The sequence below is a fragment of the Pantherophis guttatus genome, chromosome 18 (genome assembly GCF_059756535.1).
Source record: "Pantherophis guttatus breed Tessera chromosome 18, ASM5975653v1, whole genome shotgun sequence".
In the NCBI taxonomy this organism is placed as follows: Eukaryota; Metazoa; Chordata; class Lepidosauria; order Squamata; family Colubridae; genus Pantherophis; species Pantherophis guttatus.
The window spans coordinates 13,538,777-13,558,978 of NC_142080.1; the positions used below are offsets into that span (position 1 = coordinate 13,538,777).

Here is a 20,202-nt window from a genome sequence, read left to right on the forward strand (position 1 = left end):
GAAGCCACCCTCTTAAGCCAAAACTCGACTTGACTGGTTTGAGCAGAAGATACGATGGTTAAGCCCGGAGCTTCGTCCGCAGGATGATGCTGTTTCTCAACCTTGGCCACTTGAAAATGGGAGGACTTCAACTCCCAGAATTCCCCCGGCTGCCATGTTTGACCTAAAGATGCTTTTGCATTTGCGGACAGTGCCTATCAAACCTTGGTCTTCAACCTCAACCTTCTCTGCACAGACACACGGCTGAGCCTCGGCTCCAACTGGGCACGGGGGAAGCCTCTCACCTTGCAGACCCGGGCGACCCGGGACACGGTCAGCTTCTCAAAGAAATCAAATTCCTTTGCTGTCTCTTCAAAGAAGAAATAGATCTTTTCGTCATCCGGGGGTCCTGGGACGTTGAACGAGGCCACGAACACAGCATCGTCTGTGCAAAAAACAGGGAGTCATGTTTCCTCCATCCCCTCACACACACACACACACAGACCCATACACGCACGCACACACACACACACACACACACACACACACACACACACACACAGGTGTTCTTCCAAAAGGCAACTGGACTTCCTTGGTTTTTCTTGGTTTTTTCAGTTCTTCAAAACTGAAGCAGCTTCTCGGATAAGAAGTGAAATGTTTTTGAGAAGCAAGAAAACCAAGAAAGTCCAGTTGCCTTTTGGAAAAAGCACCTTTGGGATAACCAGGACCTGGATGATGGAGAATCCACACACACACACACACACACACACACGGGGGGGGGGCCTTGGGCCCCCACCAGGAGCATCCGTTGCTTAGGAGATGCATTTCTCCTGCTACCCACCGGGCCTTGGTTGCCAAGACGACAGCCAGTCCCCAAACGATAGAGGCAACCGTGGGAGGGGCTAAGACCCTTCCCCCCCCCCCTGCCTCTGCCCTCACCGTGAAGCCAGGAGAGAAAGCTGTCAGTCTTCAGAACGGTCCGGCTGCCCAGGGTTCGAGAGATGACCGGCTCGTTCCCCTGGAAGTTATTCATGGTGCCCGTGTAGAGGTCTCCATCTGGGGTGGGGATGAGCAGAACATGAGATGGGGGGCCCTGCAGACCTTTTGCCTGTTTTTCATCCCCGCAAATCTTCATGGAAGGCATTCATCTGAATGCAAGCAGGGCGGCTTTCGAAAACAAAACCCTGTTTCGTAAAGGATAAACTCCCCGGGGCCGCTCGAAAGTGAGATGTTGGGGCATATAAATTTAGTAAATGAAGAAATAAAATAATGACAAAACTGGCAAATGAAGCCCATTACTAGGTTCCTGAGAGAAAGAGTAAGTAGAGACAATAAAGAATCATAAATAACAGTAAGAAAAAACAAAAGAGTAGCAGCTGATAAAAGAAGCTATTCCAACAGGGGACGAGGGGATCGGAGACTAAAACAGAGGAAGAAAGAACGGTTGCAGGGACTGGGAATGTCTAGCCTAACAAAGAGAAGGACCAGGGGGGACATGGTAGCAGCCTTCCAGGATTTGAAGGGCTGCCACAAAGAAGAGCGGGGGGGGGGGGTGTCAACCTGTTCTCCAAAGCGCCTGAGGGTAGGACAAGAAGCAACGAATGGAAACAAATCAAGGAGAGAAGCAACCTAGAACTAAGGAGAAATTTCCTGACGATGAGAACAATTGATCAGTGGAAAGGCTTTTCTTCAGAAGCTGTGGGTGCTCCATCTCGGGAGGTTTTTAAAGAGAGTGGACAGCCATTTATCCGGGATGCAACAAGGTCTCCTGCTTGAGTAGGGGGTTGGACTAGAAGACCCCCAAGGTCCCTTCCAACTCTGTTATTCAATTATTCTATAAACACGTGGGGCATGAATAGAGGGAGGGTCTCCAAACCAAGGGAGCAGGCTCCATCTGAGGACCCTGAACCTGATGGCAGGAGCTCCATTTTTTGTCTCCTCCTCTTTGGCACCCCCACCCTATTTAGGGCCCATCGCTGACTCCAAAACCTGCAAACAAGTCTTATCCTTTCAATATTGTAAGACACCCAGAGTTGCCCTGTGGTAAGATGGGCAGCCAATAAATTTAAGAAATAAAGTCAAAATAATAAATAAAGCAACTCCGCTGCTGATGCTTCTAATGGGAACCTGCTTGGTCTGGAAATCTGAGATTTGGGCTCCCCCTTCCCCTTCCCCAAGGCAACCTCGCAAGGAAAGGCTCAACCACGGAAGAGGCCAGGTGAAGACAAGGCCTCTTCTCTACGGCACAGACCCCTGTGTGGATCTACAGACCCCCCGGCCAAGTCGGCTTCTGAAATGATAGTGGACTACACAACCTAGAATCCTCAGCACTGTAGCCTTGGGATCTGAGGGGTCAAGGACCGATGCAGGGCAAGGGGTCAGGGAAGCTGTTCGAAAGGATCCGTGCAACCTTCATAAAAACCAGGCTGCGGCTTAAATGCTTCCCTGCTTCCGCTGGTGGTCTTCCTAGGCAGAAGTGTGAGAAGTGAGAATCCGAATAGAGCTGGAAGGGACCTTGGAGGTCTTCTAGTCCAGCCCCCTGCTCAAGCAGAAGACCCTATACCCATGATGGCGAACCTATGGCACGCGTGTCAGAGGTGGCATGCAGAGCCATCGCCAGCTGCTCTTCTGGTTTCCGGCACGTGCACGCGAGCTGGCAAGTTGATCTTTGGGTTTCCGGTGCTCCGCCGCAAGCGCACACGTTCCAGTTTGGCCACTCGGTGCTGGAAAGGTTCACCATCACTGCCCTACAACATTTCAGACAAGTGACCGTCCAGTCCCTTCTTAAAAACCTCCAGTGAGGGAACTCCCACAACTTCTGGTGGCAAGCTGGTTAATTGTCCTCACTGTTAGGAAGTTTCTCCTTAATTCCAGGTTGCTTCTCTCCTTAGTTAGTTTCCATGCCTTGTTTTTTGTCCTGCCTTCAGGGGCTTTGGAGAATAAATTGACCTCCTCTCCTTGGTGGCAGCCCCTCAAATACTGGAAGGCTGCTATCATGTCACCCCTAATTCTTCTTTTCTCTAGACTAACCAAGCATAAACCCTCCAACCTTTCTTCCTATGTTTTAGTCTCCAGGCCTTTAATCATCTTAGTTGCTCTTCTCTGCACTTTTTCCAAAGTCTCAATGTCTTTTTTGTAATGTGATCTCCCCAGGACACACGCACCCTGGCTCCCCCCCAGGTGCCCAGCTCTGCTCACCGACAATGAGCGCCGTGTTCTGGTGCCGCGGGTCGAAGGGGCAGAGCCCTTTGCCTTCCTGCAGGAGGGGCTGCCCTTTGGCATCGGCCACCAGAGTGAAATTCTCCACGTCCTGGCAAGACAAGAAAAGATGGGGAAGTGAAGGGAAATCTCCCCCAAAGGACAGGCCCCCTCCTCATCCATGCTTACAGAGTCCTTGATTTAACCATCATTTGTTTCGGGACCATTCGAAATTATAACAGCCCTGAAAAAAGTGGCCAGTTTTCACACTTAATGACTGTGGCAGCATCTCCATAGTCACATGATCAAAATTTGGCTGCTTAGCGACAGGCTCCTATTTATGACGGCCGTGGTGTCTCCCAGGGTCACGTGATCCCCTTTTGTGACCCTCTGACAAGCAAAGTCAATGGGGGAGCCAGATCCACTCAACCACCGTTGAGTGCCATTGTCACTCACTTAACAACGGCAGTGATTCATTTAACAATTGTGGCAAAGGAAAGATCACAGGGTGGTGTAAAATTCAGTTAACAACCAACAGAAATTTTGGGCTCCACTGTCATCATAAGACAAGGACTGCATGTATTTTATTTTGTTATTTTATTTTTTTTCACAATTAACTTGCAAGGCCACTTTCCGGGCACTTTCCGATGTGCCCTGAAGACCTTTCTGTTTCAATAAGCAGGGCTAGCATAAACATCTAAATTCTATGCCAAGGTCTTAGCAGATACACCAAGTTGACTCAATTTATTGTTTATTGTTTATAAATATATATATATATTATATGTATATGAAATCTTAATCTGTTCACCGCCCTGAGTCCCTTGGGAGAAGGGCGGTATAGAAATTCAATAAATAAATAAATAAATAAATAAATAAATAAATAAATAAATAAATAAATAAATAAATAAATAAATAAATAAGGCAGCCTAAAAACGGGGGGAGGGGGCGAGGAAGGGGAGTCCCTCGAAATCACCCACTGGGACCCTCTTGAAACTCGGATCTCCTGATCCAGGGATCACTTCAACCCCACGGATCTGGTGACAAAGTGCTGTAAGAACCCACTGACTGAAATGACTAATCCGGAGATGGAGGCTGAGAGGCAGGAGGACTCTCGCTTCCTCCTGGGCAGGGAAGCCTCTGCAGAGAATTGCTGGGCTGGCAGCTCAGCGTCTCGGCCCTGGGTGCAAAATCCAAGTTCCCCCACAATCCCAAGTCCTGTCAATGTGCCTCCAGAGGTTGCTATCACATTGTCATCCCAAGTGGGAGAGAAGGGAAACCGTGAAATCCATGGCCGCCAATGGGCAAACCCAAGGCTCCCCCACACTTTCACCCTGCAGCAAAACCCTTGGCATGCCAGTCGACTGTAGAGGGGGAAATGCTGACCTAGAAACCGGGTGCCGGTCAGTTCTAGTCCCGCTTTAGAGATGAAAGCCGGCTGGGTAACTTTGGGCCAGTCCCTCTCTCGGTCCAATCCACCTCGCAGGGTGGTTGTGGTGGGGAAAACAGGAGGAGGAAGAGATATTAGGTATGCTTGCTGCCTCAAGTTATTTATAAGCTAATAAAGGCAGGATAAAAACCTAATAAATAAAACTGAATAAAAGGCCAGAAGTCTGCCACAGAAGTGTGCATTCCTGGCCTAGAAGTAACCCTGTTTTCAAGCCTTGCTCTCTGCCAAGAATGCAACGGATTTGTGCTCATAATTAGTAACCCTGGAAGGAATGCGACTCGGCCAAGCAACAAAACCACCACCCGATCATCATTTTTTTGCACTTCAAGGGTCTCCCTGTGTGGGGTAAGAGAGAAGACCCTCCTCCACCAAAACAATCCCTCTGCCTTCCACTCAGGGTGTGTTAGGTATTTATATGTGGGAGAAATAATAATCATAAAGTGCTTTGTGAGTAATTTAGGGACCACTCTGCAAGATCCATTCCGCTGCTTCCCGGAGACTCACAATATAGGCACAGGTGGGGCTGAAGGCGTAGGTGCCACAGGTGTAAAGGTGGGTCTCGTTCAGCTGAACCAGGATGCGGATGAAGTTGAAGCATTCCGTCTGCGGAAGGAGAATTGGGAGGGGAGGGCAAGTCAGTTCCCGCTTAAATTTTGCTAAACACACACACACACACGAAACGGTACTTAAGAAGCAGAACTGAGCCGGAGGGTAGGAAATGGGGGGGGGGGAGGGGAATCAGATTTTCCATTTCACTTCTCAGTTTGATCATTTCCTGAATTTACCTTCCCTTTATTTATTGAATACTTTTCTTGGCAGTCTGCAGCCTGAAAGCTTCTTTCTAAGCATCTCTGGGGGACCTGAAATCCCCAACCTTAGGTAGCAATTCAGGGGAGGGGAGGGGAGATGTACTACGTTAAATGCTTTTTTGGGGAGGGGGGGAGGTTTGCAAACCAGTCTAAAACTAGTCCTCAACTTACAGCTGGTTGCTTGGCAATTGTTCAAAATTACAGCCTACCTTAAAAAGGGGATTTACTATCTACTATAGATCTGAAATTCTGAGGGCCAGGCACCCACCCGTCCGTCTTGGCTGTTGACTCATAGTTATGACGGTTGCAGTGTCCCGGGGTCACGTGATCACTTTTTGAGACTTTCCAACAAGCAAAGATAAGGGGGAAGCCAGATTCACTTAACAACCATGTTACTTAAGAACTGCAGCAAGGAAGGTTATAAAACAGGGCAAAACTCACTTAACAACTGTCTCACTTAGCAATGCAAATGTTGGCTCTATTGTGGTCCTATGTTGAAGACTACCTAGACTCATGACAGGTAACAGTGACAGAGTTGGAAGGGACCTTGGAGGTCATCTAGTCCAACCCCCTGTTCAAGCAGGAGACCTATACTAGGGATTCGAACCCCCAAACTGCCGACCTTTCTGATCGACAAGCTCAGCGTCATAACCACTGAGCCACCTAGTCACCCTGTAGGTCACCTGTACGACTATAACGGGCAGGGTCATAACTTGAGGTTTACCCGTGCTTCTAAGTTTACAACTCAATCTACCAGGTGAATAATCAGGTTATTTCAGGCCCCGGGGGAAGGTGGAGGAGCCGCGACTGCCCTCACCTCGTTGCTTTTCTTCTTGAAGACGCACTCCCTCCTTTTCTCCGGGCTGGGGCTCCAGGGGATCTGGGGGGGCGGGAGAGGAGAAGAAGCAGAGCATGAGAAAAAGGGAAGGAAGCAGAAAGCAAAAGCTGGCCAGGCTTTGACTTCCTCATCAGCAAAGCAACGTAATTATGAGAGAGCTGTAAGCTGAGGGGGGTTTTTAATATAAACAAGGCTGCACTTCAATGGTTAGATGGCCTAGACGTTGGTATTTGAACATAGTTTTTAACATTCCTATTTTATTGCGTGTTTTGTTTTAATCTAGGCCAGGGGTGTCAAACTCAAGGCCCGTGGGGTGCTTAAATCCGGCCCGCGGTGCCTCTGCCAGGCAAAACAGGCTGCATGCGCCCCCCCCCCACAGCCCGTTTTAATCCTCCCTGGCCTCCTGTAGCACTTTGCCGGCCAAAAACAGGGGGGTCCTCCATGCGGCCCGTTTTTGGCCGGCAGAGTGCTGCTGGAGGCCAGGGAGGATTAAAACGAGGTGCGGGGGGGGGCACATGCCGCCCCCTTGGCCCGTTTTGGCCAGTAAAGTGGTGCAGGAGGCGTCTGTCTGTCCTGTCTCCCCCCCTGCCGCCCCGCCAGCCCACGGAGGAGAACTACAATGCTGAACCGGCCCTCAAAGTAATCCAGTTTGACACCCCTGATCTAGGCGAAATGTTAATATATATATATATATTGCAAACCCGTGTATGATATGCCATATGCTAAATAAATAAACGAGAGAGCTTGGTCTCAGAGGGTGCTGGATATGGGAGGGTGAACGCTAGTCTTGGGGGGCTGTTAGTCCAGACAAGAAGCACAAGAAGCTCCAGCTTCATTTCAGGTTACATTAGCAGAACCTTGCAAGACTGAAAGCATTTAATGGGATAAGAGAGTTGGAAGGGACCTTGGAGGTCTTCTAGTCTAACCCGCTGCTCAGAAAGAAAGGAAAAGTCTTAATCTCTGCCTTTGAAGTCTCCCGGAAGTGTAGGGAGGGTCCCTTCTGAAATGCATCCCACGCCCCTTTTCTTCAGAAAGGATGCCATGATGACATTATCGATGGGGCTGACATAGAAGTCAGCAGAGATCCTCCTTTCCCTTCAACGAGGCGCCTGCTGCAGGAAAAACGGGGTGATTTCCCAGAGAAACTGGCCGGAAAAGAGACACAGAATAGCGAGTGTTCACAGCTTCTTCATGCCTGATCTCCCCAAAAGATTTGGAGCCTGCCTTCTGAAGTTGTGGGTGTTCCAACACTGGAGGTTTTCAAGAAGAGGCTGGACATCCATTTGTCTGGAACGGTCTAAGCCTTGGGGCTCCTGCTTGAGCAGGGGGTTGGACTAGATGACCTCCAAGACCCCTTCCAACTTTTATTCTGTTAAAAGGTTTTTTTTTTTTTTAGAAAGAAAGCCCTTTGATGCACCACTGTTTCTCAACCCCTGCAACAAATACCTTATACTTGGGACTTCAATCCCCACAATTCCCCAGCCAGCTATTCTGGGAGTTGAAGTCCACACATTTTCAAGCAGATCCTGGACACATACTTTTCTCTACCAAGCAGGGGTGAAATCTAAAACGTCTCACTATGGGTTCTGTGGGCGTGGCTTGGTGGGGGGGGGGATAATGTGACTGGGTGGGCATGGCCAACTTTTTTTTTTTTTTTTAACTTTTAAAAGCATTTTTTCGGCCGAAGAGGTTGTAGAAAAAATGCTTTTAAAAGTAAAAAAAAAAAAAAAGCCTCTGATGATTGTGCAGCTCAGCTGGGCATGGCGGGGGGGCGGGCAGGGATTTTTGCTACCGGTTCTCCGAACCACCCGCCACCATCGCTACCGGATCAGGCGATCCGGTCCAAACCGGGAGCATTTCACCCCTGGTACCAAGTTATATTTACAGACTTGTCAGCTCTTAGCCACTTTCCAAAACAGGATGTCAGCCACCCTTAGCAGCTCCACTTTGAAGCAAAGAAAAACCCCAAGGTAGCAGAGCCCACATTTCCGTTTCTAACAGAATGAAAGAAAAACCAGCTCAGAAGCCTTGGGGTGAGGATCCTGGAGGAGGAGGGGGAGGCTCTGCCACTTGATAGAGCATTTTAATACTGCCCAGCGTTACCCCATGGTAAAACGGGTGGCCAATACATTTAATTAATAAGGAATAAATAGGACTGTTGAGGACTGTCTTCCTCCATCCAGATGTTGGAACAGCAGCTCCTGAAAGGCCTCATTTGGGTCTTTGAATCCCTGGCTGGGAAGGGAGGAATTAAGGAGAAACAAGGCTTATTTATGTGTGTATTTGGATCCCGCCTTTACCTGTTTTTATAAATAATTCATAGTGGCAAACGTATCTAATACTCTTCCCTCGTATTTTCTCCACAAAAGCAACCCTATGAGGTGGGCTGGGCTGAGAGAGAGAGATGGGCTGGCTCAAGGTCATCCAACCGGCTTTCATGCCTAAAGCCGGACTAGAACTCCCAATCTCCCGGTTTCAAGTCTGGTGGCTTAACCACTAGGTCAGGATCTCCCCTCCTCCAAAGTGGGAACCGACCCTTTTCAAGCAGAAGAGGGAGTCTCCCCCCAGCTCTCGTGCCCCCCTGGTCTCCCCCTCCCCAAATCCCCCGCTTCCACTCACCTTCCCCTTCAGCCTGATGGGGGAGCTGCTGATATTGAGGGCGAGGATGGCGTCCCTCCCTCCCACGAAGAGAGTTGCACCGTCTGCACTGAGGAGGAAAGTGTCATAGCTGAGGATCCCCTCCTGGCTGAAGGTGCCGACCTCACGGCTGGGGTCCCCTGGAGGAGAAAGGAATACATGTATACAGATTAACAGAGCTGGAAGGGACCTTGCTGGTCATCTAGTCCAACCCCCCGCCCAAGCAGGAGACCCTACACCCGTGATGGCAAGCCTATGGCACGCGTGCCCAAAGTGGCACGTGAAACCATGTCACCCAGCATGCGCAGCCTGTTTGTCTTCTGGGTTTCTGGCGCACATGCGTGCATGACAATCAACTGTCCTTTGCGCATTGAGCAGTGCTGAAAACCGGTGTGTGCATGCGTGCCGGCCAGCTGATTGTCGGGTGTGCATGCGGACCAGAACCCGGAAGTTCAACTTTTCCAGAACACGATCCCTTCATGCATGCAGGAGTGCCGAAACCCAGCCTGCACATGTGTGCCAGCCAGCTGATTGTCAGGCGCACGTGCACGCTAGTACCCAGAAGTTCAGCTTTTCCAAGCACGTGCATGCACGCCTGATGTTTTCACACAACCTTTTTGGCACTCGGTGCCGAAAAGGTTCGCCATCACTGCCCTACACTATTTCTGACAGATGGCAGCCCAGTCTCTTCTTGAAAACTTCCAGTGATGAAGCTCCCACAAGCATTATTAACAGATTAACAGAGCCTTTATAGGTCATCTAGTCCAACCCCCCACCCAAGCAGGAGGCCCTACACCATTTCTGACAAATGGCAGCCCAGTCTCTTGTTGAAAGCCTCCAGTGATGAAGCTCCCACAACTTTTGAAGACAAATTCTGTTCCATGGGTTGATTATTCTCACTGTCAGGAAATTCCTCCTCCAGGGCCGGATTTAGATGAAAAGAGGCCCTAGGCTATTCCACTTATGAGGCCCTTTCACCTATAGTGAAAGTGTAATTTTAATTTTGCTAACAATTTGAATGTAGGCCCCTCTTGATCTTGAGGCCCTAGGCTGAAGCCTAGTTAGCCTATAGGAAAATCCGGCCCTGTCCTCCTCATTTCTAGCTTGAATCTCTCCTTGGTCAGTTTCCATCCATTCTTCCTTGTCTGGCCTTCGGGTACTTTGGAAAATAGCTTGGCCCCCTTCCTCCTCTCTGGGGCAGCCCCTCAAATACTGGAAGATGCTCTCCTGTCTCCCCTGGTCCTTCTCTTCACTAGACTAGCCAGGCCCAGTTCCAGCAACCGTTCTTCCTGTGTTTTAGCCTCCAGTCCCCTCATCATCCTGCTTGCTCTCATCTGCACTTTTTCTAGAGCCTCAACCTCTTTTTTATAGTGTGGGGGAAGGCATCCTTGGAGCAGGCGGGCAAATGTGGGGGCCATCAACCCTCCCCCCCCCGGGAGGCAGCCTGCTTTGTGCAACTTGGCCGGTTCAGGACATTTTGAGCAAGACCCGGGAGCCTGTTTCTTCTCTTACAAAATCCGGGGCTCTTGGTTCCCCCATTTTGGGGTGCCCCCCCTTTATATGGCACCTGGTGTCTTGCTCAGCCAGATGTTAAACAGCTGCCAGATTTCCCAGCAGCTTTACAAGAAAAACATCAGGAATCTCAACCAGCCATGAGTGGGTGGCAGACCGGAGGCTCTCAAGGTGAAAAAGTGGAATCCCAGGCTTAGAAAGCTGCAAGCAGCCAAAAGAGAGGAATGAAGAAAATGACCCCCAAACAAAGGCTAAGAAAAGTGTGTGTGTGTGTGTGTAAGACGCAACCAAGCACTTGCTCCAAAGAAAGAAAAAGTCCCCCAACCAGAATAACAAAGAGGGATATTTCCTGAGTTTCTCTCTCGTAAAGTCAAGCCTGGACACTTTGAGATGGCTAAAATTCCCAGAATTCCCCAGCCGGCGCTGATGACCCAGAGATGCCCTTCCTCCCAGGGACTTCAACCTGTTGTGTGAAGGATTCTCTTCCATCACAGCATTGAGACCAGGGTGTCCAATCCTGGGAACTTTAGGACTTTAGGACTTCAGCTCCCAGAATTCCCCAGCCGGCTCTGCCACCCGGAAGAGTCCCATGACAAGATGGGAAGCAAATAAATTTAACAATTAAACAAACAGACTGATCAACTCAATATACAAACCATGCCAAAAACCCCTTTCTTCTTCCATCAGGAAACAAAACAATCAGGCCCCAGGGTGGGTTTAACCTCTCACCCCTAGTAGGAGGGGTATTCATCACACCGTCAGCCAGATGTTCAAACTGGAATTGGTATTTTTACCCACTGTCAAGTCTTTCCCAAGACCTGGGATAGGCAGATATAGAATACCAAATAGAATTGGAAGGGATCTTGGAGATCTTCTAGTCTGACCCTCTGCTCAAGCAAGAGACCCTCTACTATTCCAGACAAATATTGGCGTTAGATGGTGTTAAAGGTCTCTACACAGCACCTCAGCTGTTCCGAATGAAGCTGACTTCTGCAATTGACTGATGGGGATTTTGTCAATGCCGATGGTGCTCAGGTGGTGCCCCAGATGTTTTGGGATTGCACCCAAGGCATCTATTATTACGATTGATATTATTATTATTATTATTTTAAAGTCTCACTTATTTTGGCCATGTCATGTGGGGAAATTCACTGGAGAAAGAAATTATTACTATGGTTAGTGGTGAAAGGAAAACCGGCCGCCAAAGAACACTGTGACTGGACACCCTCAAAGCTGACCTGGCCAGAGCAGAGAAGGACTGGGAGGAGCAGCGCAAGATCAGAAGCGGGGGAGGGTCCCGGCCCAGAGAATCGCCATGAGCCGGACTCAGCTGAACGGACGACACCATTATTTTGACTGTCACATTCACTTAATGACTGCCACAAAAAAAGGCTGTAAAATACAGTGTTCCACTTACAACAGTTCATTTAGTGACCGTTCAAAGTTGCAACAGCATTGAAAAAAGTGACTTATGACCGCTTTTCACACTTACGACCCTGGCAGCATCCCCATGGTCATCTGATCAAAATTCAGGCGCTTAGCAACTAACTGACTCATCTTTATGACGGTCGCAGCATCCGGGGGGGGTCATGTGATCCCCTTTTTCAATCTTCTGCCAAGCAGAATTAATGGGGAAGAAGCCAGATTCACTTAACAACCGTGTTCGTCACTTAACAGCTGCAGTGATCCAGTTAACAATTGTGGCGAGAAAGGTTGTAAAATGGGACAAAACTCACTTTACAACATCTCACTTATAGCAAGACCAATTTTGGGCTCCATTCCATAACTGGAGAACTACCTGCACTTCAGAATCGAGGCAGAGAATTTTTCCCACTGGATTTACCGGCTTTGTTCTTTTTTTCCTGGGCAGCAAATGAAGGAGCCGAGCGAAGGAGAGCTCGGTCACTCGCCACCTCCTGCCTGTCACCCTCTGCTTAGAGGACAGAGCAGAAGGGACCCTGCCTGCATCTTGTCTTGAAGGGCAGGAAGCCAAGGAGAAGAAAATGAGGAGGACTCGCCCCTTAACAGCTCCAGCCCAGGAAGGAAGCAGGGTTGACTTGACAGGTCCTTTTAAAGCCAGAGAGCAGCTCCTATAATTAACAGGCTGCCTCTCAACGGCAACTCAGCCTAAATTCCTTGCTTTTATCGCCTGCCCGCCCTTTGCAAGCTTCAGGGAAGATGCCGACAATTAACCCAGAGAGGTGGCCCAGGACGCCCCTTCCCTCCTTCCCCTCACCTACTCAGGGACCTTGGGTGGTGCCAAAGCTGGCAGGCAGCAGGGCCAACCTTGGGGTGGCACCAAAAGGAGCTGGATTTCAAATCTCCTGCAAGTGGCTGGATTAATTAATTTCCATTTTAACACAAGGAATCCATGACTGGGGGGAAAGTGGTGTTGTGCTGCCAACCATCAGCAAGCGAGGCCGATTCTTCTCATGAGTTTTAATTTCTGCAAACATTGCCTGGATTTTGAGCTTAAGCAGTGGTGAAGCCAGTGGCAAAGAGAGGTGACTCAGAGCCTCCCCCTTTACGGGCCTTTCTCCATTATCTTGGAGGGGCACCACGATGTGCATGGACTGGGGAGGGGGTCAGGAGGAGGGATCCATGCATCCCTGCCAGAAAAGTTTTCAGCAGACGGAAGGCACTTCTCCATGGCACTAGGGAAAGGTCCTCCCTCATGGGCTGGATGAGGGAAATGGGATAAGGGCTTCTAAGCCATGTCTGCCCCACACTTAGGAGCCCTAGGGCTGGCAGCGATCCTTCAGAGCAAGAGTCTCCAACCTTGGCAACTTTAAGACTTGTGGACTTCAACTCCCAGAGTCCCTCAGTCAGCAAAGCTGGTTGACGAACTCTGGCAGTTGAAGTCTTAAAGTTGCCAAGGTTGGAGACCCCTGCTTTAGAGAGAGGAGCGGCATGTAGGAACAAGCTTAGGAGACAGGTGAAGAGATGCTGCCAAGGGAGTATCAGATAAGAGACAGCTGAGCCCACAGCTGCAAAATGGGCGGAGAAAAAGGCTAACAAAAGGACACACACCCCATAAAAGAACTCAGGCTGTAAATGAGACGGTGGGAGATTTGTCCTTTCAGACTTGCAAGATTCTGCTCATGTTGCCATACAATGGGGTAGAATTAGCTCCTCTGGTCGTGATTCCAGTCTACTTGACAAGGCTGACAGAGCCCTACAAAGCAGGGGCTGCATAACCCTCTGGGGTCCCCTGACATGTTGGCAAAACCGTACCTTCAGGGCCTTTTGAAAGAGCGTCAAGGTGGGACCAATTTTGTCTCCGCAGGGATGATGTTCCACAGAGAGAGAGCCACCACCGAGAAGGCCCTTCTTCTGGGTCCCTCCAGGTGGACCTCCTTAAGAGAGGAGACCCTCTACCTCCTTGCTCTGGTGGGTTGGGTGGATATAATGGGAAAAGATGGTCCTTCAAGTAACCGGGACTTGAGCCACAAAGGGCTTTGAGGGGGACAATCAGCATGTAGAAATGCTACATAAATGCTGCAAATACAGCAACAGCTATTGAAAAATTGGGTCTCTGACCCAAGAGTTGGCAGGGAGGACGGTGGGGCTCCTATAACAAACCCTGTGAAGCTCTGATGCTTCCCCTGAAGAAGGAAATTGTGGGAGACGTGATGGTGTCGGCTGGCCACCCCAACTTCAATCACTTCGATGTGAGTTTTCCAGTGCATCTCCAGAAAAGGAAAGCTTTGTCATTTACAATCAAACTAACATGCTGCAAGAGATGCTGTTCAGGAGGTTTCGCATGCTTGAAAGGGGCCTAAATATCCTACTAGCCTGAAATATGGTTCCAGGTTTCCTGAGAGAAACAGCAAGTGCTAACTGGAGCCCAGGTGCCTTTCATTCAATATTGCTGATTTTTGGCATATTCTGTATTGATTCATTCCAATTAGATGCGCCTGGATTAACAGAGGCTTGCTACAGTTTACACAACAACAACAAACATACACATCCGTAAAGAAAAACATCAGTAAATAAAAACAACCCATAGCTAATCAAAGTCACAACACTACAGGGATAAATTATAACAGTGATAATGAAAAATGAATAAAACAGAGAAAGCGATTCAATTGGAAATGATTTAAAGAGGGGAGAACCTGCCCAAATTCCAGGGGGGGCTGGAGAGGCTCCTGGCCCCCTCCTTTTCCCTAGCTGTATAGACATTACATCCTCGACTTATAACCATTCGTTTAGTGGCTGTTCAAAGTGATGACGACTATGGAAAAAGTGACTTATGACCAATCCTCACATTTATGACCATTGCAGCATATTCTACGGCAGAGTTCCCCAACCTTTTTGGCTTCGCAGATGGGGGGAAGGGCTGGCTTTGCACAAATAGAGTGCGCACACACACGCTTGCATGCTACTTGTGCGAGTGGGGACGCCTGCACATATGCACACGCTGGCCCACCACTTCCACAGCCCGGTTCTGAAAGGCTGAAGGCCGGGGGGTTGGAGGGCCCTGACCTACATTAACAAGATCTAAATTTGAGCACTTGGCAACCAGCATGCCAGGGTCATGTGATCTCTATTTGAGACCATCCCTCTCAAATTCTGACAAGCAAAGTCACTGGGGGAAGCTGGATTCACTTAATGACCCCATGATTCACTTAATAACTGCAGTGGTTTGCCTAACAACCATGGCAAACTCTCTGCAACCGCCTTTCTTAAAAACAGAAATCTTGGTCCCAATTCTGGCCCTTATTTAACTGTCATAATTAAATGCAACTTATTCAACCTTCTGACAAGAAAAGTCAATTGAGAAGCCAGATTCACTTAACAACCGCAATGATTCACTTAACAACAAGATCATAAAATCGGGTGGGACTCCCTTTGCCACTGCCTTCCTTAGCATCAGAAATTCTGGGTCCCAATTCTGATCCTTATTTAATAGTTTAATCAAATATATCTTATTCAATCTCTGTTCATTTTAATAAAGTTTTAGTGTCACCCAGAGTCCCTTGAGAGTGAAATGGGTGGCATATAAATGGAATCAATCATAAACAAACAAACAGCCTGGCCTCTGCACCAGTTCTGCAAACAGCTTTGTTGCCTTTAAGGTGATGCGGCGTAACATACTTTGAACTGTGCAACCTGAGGGTGAGAAGTGCCTCTCTCAGCACCCGTTTCCTGCCCGGGGCCCTCCGTCCCCCTTCCTGGCCCTCCGAGGGATGACTTCCCTGGGCACCGTCCTGCGCTGTGGCTTCTTACCTCTCTGAAAGGTCATTCTGGGCACCACCTTGCTGCCCAGGGTGGCTGCAGCCATCAGAAAGCATCCCAGGAGGCAGGGGAACCGGCCAGGTTTCATGGCTGGTTAGCAGCTGGCCGTCACCAAGAAGGCTGAAGGAGACGGAAAGGGGCCGGTCCTGACTCGGCAGCTGTTAAGAAATGGAGGAGGAGGAAGAGGAGGAGAAAACGGATGTTAGAAGTGCCCACTTTTGGCAATCCAGGGCCTCCCACTTGTCCAGAGCAGAAGCGGCTGAGAGCTTGAAACGTTGGGCTATGCTGGCTGGTCCCTCCTTATGGCTTCTCATGAGATTCTTCGGGGAAATGAGGAAGGAGAAGATGTTGGTTCAAGTTGAGGGCAGACGCTTGAGCAGGGGAAGGTGGCATGAGGCAACATCTGCCGGAAGGCGTCTCCGCACTCTGAAGCCCGCCTGCAAGGGGTGATGGCACCTTTCTCTGGGGTGGGAGAGCTCTGAGCCAGCCCCAGGGGGTTGCGAGCTCTTCCTGAGGGGCGTTCGGGGAGGGGGCTACATCTGCAGAGTCCACGGGGCTTTGCAAAACCTTCTCTGCCTTGCCAGGTGGAAAACATCTGTACAAGAATCACTGCATTGTTTCAACAGTGTTTAACTCCACCCTTTTTTGGCCAAATTGCTGGTGACACCTGTCTCTCCTTTTCAAGTCTCTGAACATCCTTGGAACAAACCTTATCGCAACCAACTGACTTTTTACACCCAAAAAAAAAAAAAAAAGGAGAGGCGAGACGAGGCGAGGTCTTGTTGAAGCAACAGTGCAAAACAAGGTGAGGATTGCAAACCGCTTTAGAAAAAAATACAGTAAAAAGGAGCTCAGTCACCCCTGCCCGCAATCCCTTGAATGCCTCTGTGTGGTAGAAGGGGAGAATGACATTGGGCTTGGTGGGCAGAGCCTCACGCCTGTTTTACTACCGGTACTTGTGAACCGGTCCGAACCGGGGGCAACCCACCACTGGTGAGGGGGGGGGAAGCACTAACAGATATGTGGAAATAGTCCAGGATGGGGTCAGGAAGGCTAAGGCTTAACTTGAGTTGTGGCTCGCAATAAACACAAACACAAACACAAACACACACAAACAACAGCAGAGGAGGCTTCAGGAGGAGACAGTATGTGTTGAACAAAAGGAAAGTCAAGGAAACCCCAGTCTACTAGCAGCAGAAGAGGGCAAAATGGTGGCAGCCCGCAGGAGAAGGCAGAGCTGCATCTGTCCGGCTGCACTGCCTTAATTCAAGTTAGTCTGGCCAAAGAAGGTCACATCACAGAGAACTAAAGAGTGCTGGGAGCCAGCAGCCGTAATTTTGGGGAACTCAATTGAGTTCAATGGAAGTCACAGAAGACTGCAGACAAGCAACTTCCTATCTTTCTAAAGGGAACCCAGGAAACTCCAGACTGGCACAAGTGACGCCGGTGCCTAGGAAAATCCGGGGAGAAGATGTTCAATCAGTCGGCCTGGAAGCACTTAGAAAGGAAGGTGATTACCCAGAGCCGGCATGGGGTTGTTAAAAATAACATGTGCCACATTAATCTTGTTGCTTCCTTTGCAAGATGAAGGCCTGTGGTGAAGATCGTGAGCTTGGACTTCAGAAAGGCATTTGAGAAGGTTGACCAAGCCTCCTCCTTGCTAAGAAGGAGCGAGGTGCCACCAGTGATACACAGTGGGTTGAAGACCCAGAGCCAGTACATGAAGTACGCCATGCTAGATCTCTCTGAGCAGGGGCAGAAATGGAAAGAGACGTCAATCCCTACCTCGGAAGAACAGATGGGGAAAATGATGGCGCTAGCAGAGACGGCCACATTGACTGTGTCAGTTAGAGAAAGGAATAGATTCCCTTCTGTTTCTACTTGGAAACCGCTTCTGGACTTTGTGCTTGAGAGAGAAAAAAACAAGAAAACTCTTTACAATATAGTTTGCTGTTATAGAAACAACTATGTCAAGTTGTCCACCTTGCTCTAAAGGAATGATTTAATTTTGGATTTCCTCCCCCCCCCGACCCCCTCATGGACCAACACTGCCATAACTGATTGCTCTTTTATAAAGCCTGTCCTCTGTTGAGCCACACAGCTTCATCTCAGTCTGACTGCCGGTCTGAAAGTTTTGGGCATAAAAGCACCCCCATTATAAGTCTCAGAAGTATTTCGGTTGACACTTTCTTGTTTCCTCTTTGCCCTGGGTTTGCTTTAATTCTTGCAACGGCCCCTTTTTTTCCTGCCGCAGAACAAGAAAGACACAGAACCACAAACCAAACTCCAGAAATGGCCAAGTTTTGCTAAGCATCGGCCTCTTTTCCAGCGCTTTGCTGTACCACAGGCCAAGCCAGGCATCCGTTCCCTCCCGGCCCGCTTGCTGCTAACACTGACCTCAGGCGCACAGAGCACATGACGGGCGGTAAGGCGGTCATCTCCACTTCCTGGCCTGGCTGACACGTCAGCAGGCGTGGAAACGACCACAGAAACCCCGCTGAAAAGTTGGCAGCTGGCGATGAACCCCCCTGCAGACCAAGGGGGGCTCTAATTGCTCGGGCTGATTTCCAAAGAGGCACAAATGTTTGCAAGGACACTCGCTGCGCTGCTTTCTCTTGCCAAAGTTTGTCCACACATGCAAAGCAATTCACAACATGCCTGCAACGGCCACACGTCTTTTGTGACCGTCATCAACTGTCAAGTTGGAAGACAATTCAAAAGTTCCAGAGCAGAAAATTCTACGGCTTCTGAATCTGCAGACGGGTCTCTCCATCAAGCAAATATTTCAAGGTGGCGCAGTGGTTAGAATGCAGTACTGCAGGCTACTTCTGTTGACTGCCGACTGCCAGCAGTTGGGCAATTTGATCCTAACCAATTTAAGGTTGACTCAGCCTTCCATCCTTCCAAGGTCGGTAAAATGAGGACCCAGATTGTTGGCGGCAACATGCTGATTGTGTAGACCGCTCAGAGAGGGCTGTAAAGCACCATGAAGCAGTGTATAAGTCTAAGTGCTGTTGCTATTCTGTATTTTGTGACTTTAGTGACAGGTGGTCCTTGACTTACAACCCTTTGTATAATGACAGTTCAAAGTGGCTGGGGAAATCAGGGAGTTGAAGTTCATGCATTTTAAAGCAGCCAAGGTTGAGGAACACTGATCTGGATTGATCCTGCTTCCTTGGAGAGCTCCAGGTACCAAATCCATTTCAAACAAAGGGGTCTGGAAACTAAAGAGTATGATGAATGGTGGTGGGAACCGGGTATCTCTAGTCTAGCAAGGAGAAGGACTAGGGGTGACGTGATATCAGCCTTCCGCTATCTAAGGGGCTGCCACAAGGAAGAGGGGGGTCTACCTGTTCTCCAAAGCACCAGAAAGCAGGAGAAGAAGTAACGGATAGAAACTTATCAAGGAGAGAAGCAACCTGGAACTAAGGAGACATTTCCTGATAGTGAGAACAATTAACCAGCTTCCCTCAAGAAGTTGTGGGGGCTTCATCACAGGAGGCGTTTTAAGAAGAGCCTGGACAGCCACTTATCTGGAATGGTATAGAGCAGGGATATCAAACTCAAGATCTGGCCCGCAGGGATGCCCTGGAAACAGCCAAGGACTGGCCTGAGAAGCCTCTGCCAGAGAAAACGCGTGGGCCTCCCAGGCTCTGTTTTTGCTGGCAGAGGCTTGGAGGAGCCCATCACAGCCAAAACAGAGCTCAGGCGCCCGTTTTTGCTGGCAGAGCACTTGGGCCACCACAGGCGCGCCCGACACCAGTGATGTTGAGCTGGCCACGCCCACCCTGGCCACGCCCACCCCAGAACCCTGAGGTCAAAGATAACCCTAAGGCGGCCCTCAATGAAATTGAGTTTGGCACCCCTGGTATAGAGTCTCCTGGAGTAGAAGACCTCCAAGGCCCCTTCCAACTCTGTTATTCCACATTCTCTATTCAAACGCCCACTTCCCATGACCCATCTCCTGATTCCTGGGGGTCCTCCTCTCCCCACCACCGGCCTTTAGCAAAGGCTTTCCAACCCAGAGACCTCGTCATTCTCAAAGTCACTTTGGGCTGCACTGCTGACTTCCAACCCCGTGAGTCGGTGATGAGTTGACTGAAGAAGAAATCGCTTTGGCCTCCGCTGCAGGGACGAGCGTACCTGTCCATGAGCCAGAAGGAGTCTCCCCAGCCCCTCCCTGGCTGATTCCTTTCCCGGGCATGTTTCCTTGGCCTCCACCCTTGTGACCCTGCTCAAAAACCCTCCTCATTAGCCAAGAAAGAGAGTTTTTTGCAGAGAGAGCATGGCAGTCCGGCTGCTTCCGCCCGCTCAGAAATTCATCTTGTGATCTCCACTTTATTGCAGCTCAAAGTTCACCCCAGCAGCAGATCCAGAACAGGCAGAGGCGAGAGGCAGAAAACAGAACAACAGTCAGGAGGAAGCAGAAGAAAAAAGCTGCTCGAAGTGGAAAAATCCAGAAAAAACGGGTGCTTTCTGTAGTTTGGTATACTGCAACTCCCACAACACTGAGCTATATTTCTATGATGCCTAGGGCTTATGGT

General features: G+C 49.5%; 1 protein-coding gene across 15 annotated transcripts in view; it reads right to left on the minus strand.

Moving 5' to 3' along the window:
• The window catches only part of SEMA4A (semaphorin 4A), a 58,351-nt gene that overhangs the window by 9,655 nt on the left and 28,494 nt on the right, over window positions 1-20,202 (minus strand). For 10 of the 15 annotated variants that reach the window (XM_034427032.3, XM_087880837.1, XM_034427037.3 and 7 more), the window contains 7 exons: window positions 15,650-15,816; window positions 8,891-9,048; window positions 6,251-6,313; window positions 5,129-5,227; window positions 3,178-3,289; window positions 919-1,035; window positions 285-424 (listed from right to left, as the gene is read on the minus strand). In XM_034427032.3, coding sequence (XP_034282923.2) covers window positions 285-424; window positions 919-1,035; window positions 3,178-3,289; window positions 5,129-5,227; window positions 6,251-6,313; window positions 8,891-9,048; window positions 15,650-15,746 — 786 coding nt within the window. In that variant the 5' untranslated portion in view covers window positions 15,747-15,816. Of the gene's footprint in view, window positions 1-284; window positions 425-918; window positions 1,036-3,177; window positions 3,290-5,128; window positions 5,228-6,250; window positions 6,314-8,890; window positions 9,049-15,649; window positions 15,817-17,443; window positions 17,565-18,055; window positions 18,553-20,202 lie in introns of those variants that run through there. The other 5 variants (XM_034427038.3, XM_087880834.1, XM_087880830.1 and 2 more) reach the window with 2 other exon arrangements.